Source organism: Triticum dicoccoides, chromosome 1B (genome assembly GCF_002162155.2).
Source record: "Triticum dicoccoides isolate Atlit2015 ecotype Zavitan chromosome 1B, WEW_v2.0, whole genome shotgun sequence".
Taxonomy (NCBI): Eukaryota; Viridiplantae; Streptophyta; class Magnoliopsida; order Poales; family Poaceae; genus Triticum; species Triticum dicoccoides.
The window spans coordinates 624219462-624223433 of record NC_041381.1 but is presented as its reverse complement, the minus strand read 5'-3'; the positions used below and the strand labels follow the sequence as shown (position 1 = coordinate 624223433).

At 45.8% G+C, this 3972-nt stretch overlaps 1 protein-coding gene across 1 annotated transcript in view; it reads right to left on the bottom strand.

The window, feature by feature from the left end:
- The window catches only part of LOC119310466 (respiratory burst oxidase homolog protein C-like), a 22731-nt gene extending 19574 nt beyond the window's left edge, over positions 1 to 3157 (bottom strand). Inside the window, exons 1-2 of the mRNA XM_037586214.1 lie at positions 2892 to 3157; positions 2659 to 2815 (exon numbers count right to left, since the gene is read on the bottom strand). Coding sequence (XP_037442111.1) covers positions 2659 to 2815; positions 2892 to 3027 — 293 coding nt within the window. The 5' untranslated portion in view covers positions 3028 to 3157. The remainder of the gene's footprint in view (positions 1 to 2658; positions 2816 to 2891) is intronic.
- Positions 3158 to 3972: the final 815 nt, after the last annotated feature.

The following is a 3972-nucleotide window of genomic DNA, read 5'->3' as shown; positions in this document are numbered from 1 at the left end:
CGAGCACCTCCCCGCCACCGTCTCTCCCTCTGTAAGCCCCCCACCCCTGCCCCACCCCCTCTCTCTTTGCTTAGTTAGTAGATGATTTTAGTAGTAGTAGATGTTAATTTAGGGTTCATAGATAATGATTTTTAGTAGTAGTGGATATTAATTAGTACTAGTGATGGTAAACTAGTTGTATAATTAGCAGTAGTAGATGTAGTAGTAGATGTTAATTAGTAGTAGTAGATGTACTAGTTTCTTTCTATTTATAGTAAGTTTATATTTAGTAAGAACGAGTTGGATTAATAGAACTAGTTTACTTTTAGTTGAACTAGTTTAGTTTTAGTTGAACTAGTTTAGTAAGTAAATTAATAACTAGTTGAACTACTTTATTTTTAGAAAGAACTAGTTTTTTCTATTTATAGTAAGTTTATATTTAGTAAGAACTAGTTGAATTAATAGAACTAGTTGAACATGTCATATTTGTTGTTATTTTTTAGTTTAAGCAATTATTTCATATTTTGGTTACACCTCCGAGTGGCCTATGTTTTGTCGGAGTGTTGATTAATTTTCGTTCCGGCAAATTTCAGGCGCTCGATATGTTCTTTTTTAGCAAAGGTCATGCCGGATTTTTCCGTGAATTCTGGCATGACTTGTGCTAGAATATGTACAAGTTTAATCTTTAAATTATGAACGTAAGAAATGTCGTACTCGGACGACGACAGTCTCCCGGAGGAGTACAGCTGGTGCCACGATGATCGAGGTATGTGCGACAGGTTCGTTAAGCTGGATGAAGATCGGCGCTTCAGCATTAAGCTCGAGGAGACCTTCGATGTTGAAACGGTACGCAACAACGACAAGTGTTTTTTTTCGTAATTAAGCATGACTTCAACTATTTCAACGTCTAATTTTCATCTTTTACAATTTGACTAGCTTATCCCATACTATGCAAGACGCTATGTTTTGGAGAGGATGGGTTTTGAAGACCATGGAAATTTTGAAACAAAGAAAATACACCTAAGGACTCATCATGATATGGATTTTGAAGTAAATCTGTGCAATGCTCAGAGCGTAACCCATTTTGGTTGCCAAAATTGGGAAGTACTTTGCAAAATGTATGGTTTTTATGAGGGTATGATTGTCACCATGGATCTTGGTGATCCTGACATCGAGCAAGACAATATGGACATTTGGGTCCTTGTTGGTACGCTTTCGATTGTACCGCTATGTGAGTTTCTCAAACATAGTTATTAACTAATTTATATTGTTTATTTCAAAATAGTTGACAACTTATTTCCATTGACAGCTTATTTTGATTCTTCAAAGACTGTGCGGAAGATGGTAGACAAAACCCACTACACCGATGGCTCCGAATTAACTTATAAGGAGAAAAATCATTCTGATCGCATTGTACTCTTCTTGAGGATTACAATAACTATTGTCGAACTCCACCAAATTATGGTGAATACGTGCCACTAGTGCACGTGTTGAACCACGGTAACTTCTCTGGAGATACCCTGGTAAGATTTTTTACTATTATGACATCCGTGCATCTTTTGCATACTTCTAAAACTAGTACATCATTGCTAACTACGAAGTTATTACTATGCTTTTCAACAGAAACTCCCGATGGATTGTGTGCCTCATCTGATGTATTCGAATGGTCGCCTTACAGTTCTGAACATACTGCCAGGTAAATCTAGGGAGCTCACCTATGCATATCGGATTTCTAAAACCGGTGAACACATGTTCTTCAAAGAATGAAAGAAATGTATGAACATTCGCAAGCAGGTTCTTGGAAGTAACATTCAGCGAAAGGCAAGAATTGGAGACATGCTAATCTCCATTCTCCATAATGAAGAGTCAGGGGCTATCTTGTTTTTTGCTATTTTACCTTAGAAAATGTAGTAGGTCTTAATCGAATGTAGTAGGTCCTATGAGGTACAATATGTTTATTATGTGGTAATGTATTAGAGTTGATAATGAGGAGTACTTGTGATTACAACTAGTGACCAATTTGTTAAGTTGATCTTGAAGAGGTGTTATATGACAATGATGTATTATGATGTTAAGTTGTTAATGATATGATGATGATGATGATATTATTATATCATTGGGTGAAAGAACCGCGGATTAGTTTCAAGTGGATGGACCACTTGAAACTAGTCCACGGTTCTTTCACCCCGTGATGTAATAACTCATTATGATGTAAAAACAATCTCTAAATTTCTGTTGTATGAAAACTTGTGTAAATGTGTATGAATACAACATGAAATAAAAAAGAAATAAAATACTAAATAATAGTAGTAGCGTGGGCAAAGAGAAGCGCTACTACTAATTACCAGTAGCGCTCTTCTGAAGAAGCGCTACTACTAAGTCAATTTAGCAATAACGTAGGTCTAGGCACGCTATTGCTAAGCTTTAGCTGTAGCGCCTTATCAGTAGCGCTCCTGCCCGCGCTACTGATAGGCCTAAAACCCGCGCTGCTGCTAGGCTTTTCCCTAGTAGTGCAACAGAAAAAGTGACTGAAACTTTCTATAATTTTAGTCAACTGCAATATAGATGGCCCCGAACATTCACGACAACCTTATGTGTACTAATCGTGCACTTACTCCTTGTTGGTCAATTTTGGAGAGCTAATAAAATGGGGGTGGGGGGATGGTGTAATTAGCTTACATATCCATGAAGATTTGCAGGCGGCCATCGACGCTGCGGTCGGAAATTTGGTCCCAAAACTCGAGCAGCTCCGGCTTGCTGATGCTCTCTCCGGAGATGTGCCGACGCCTTGCCAGTGCGTCGAACAGCTCGCCGGCGAACGCGAGCTCCTTCGTCCCTGCATGAGACGTCATGAGCGATCGAATAGCTTCTTCTTACTAAGACGTCAAGATGAAGCGATGAGGGGTGTGTACCGATGCACTTGGCGAACTTGGATCGGTGGAGGAGGCCATCCTTGGCTTCTTCGTCGAAGCGCCTCTCAACGGCGGCCCAACCGGCGGAGGCGTCAACCCGGCTGAGGAACTTGAGCAAGTGCGCGGTGGCGGTCATGGACCTACCGACGCAGCTCGGTGCGCCTCCTTGTCCCTGCTCGCTTGAGGCCGTGAGCTGCCGGAGCTCCTGCGGCGCCTGCTCGACCCGCGCCGAGGCGTCCCGGAGCACGCCGTGGCCGTACGAGGGCGGGCGCTTGTCCAGCGCCTCCTGTTTCACCACCACCACCGAGTCGTCCCTAACGTCGAGGGTGACCTCGACGCAGGGGTAGTCGTCGTCGTGGTCGTCGCTGCCATCGTGCGGCGCCTGCAACCCGCTCGACGCGGACACGGGCTCCACGAACCGCGGCCCGTGGCCGTGGACTCTCTCGTGCACGCCGGCCTCCACGATGTCCCCCGATGTTCTGCCGCCGGTCCCCTCACCGTTGCGCATGGCCGGAGATCGGGTCGCCTCTAGCTCGTCCCCAAGAAGTCAGCCAGTCAGCGGAAGCACGCACCCAGCCTCCCTGGAACACAGCTAGTAATTATTACCACGTGAGTGGGCGAGTGGCGATGGGAGCGGAAGGGGCGGGTGGGAGATAACAGTTTATACAAGTTCAAACAAGTAGCTTTGCCGTGATTGCGTTCACGTCGTTGACATCTCTTCTTATACCCTTTGAACGAAGGGCAGTAATCTGCGCCGGTGCGCCGGCCGAAAGTTTCGGCCGGTCGCACCGCAGCCGCCCGATTTATCTATTAACCGGTAGATCTAATCCTCACCAAGTCAACGCAGCTCATCTCTTTCCTCTGCTGGTGTACACATCTAGCCGCCATGGATGAGCGAGGCACCCAGACTCGAAGCACCACCGGGCTTGGCCGCCCCCGGCGCCGGTCACCGCCCATGCCGCCGGTTGCCGCCCTCGCCGCCGGTGGCCACCTGTGTTTCATGCTGGCTCGGCGCATGCAGCAGCGTGTGCGCCGGTTGCAGCTCCCCCGGCGATGGTCACAACTCCGCTGCGACGGTCGG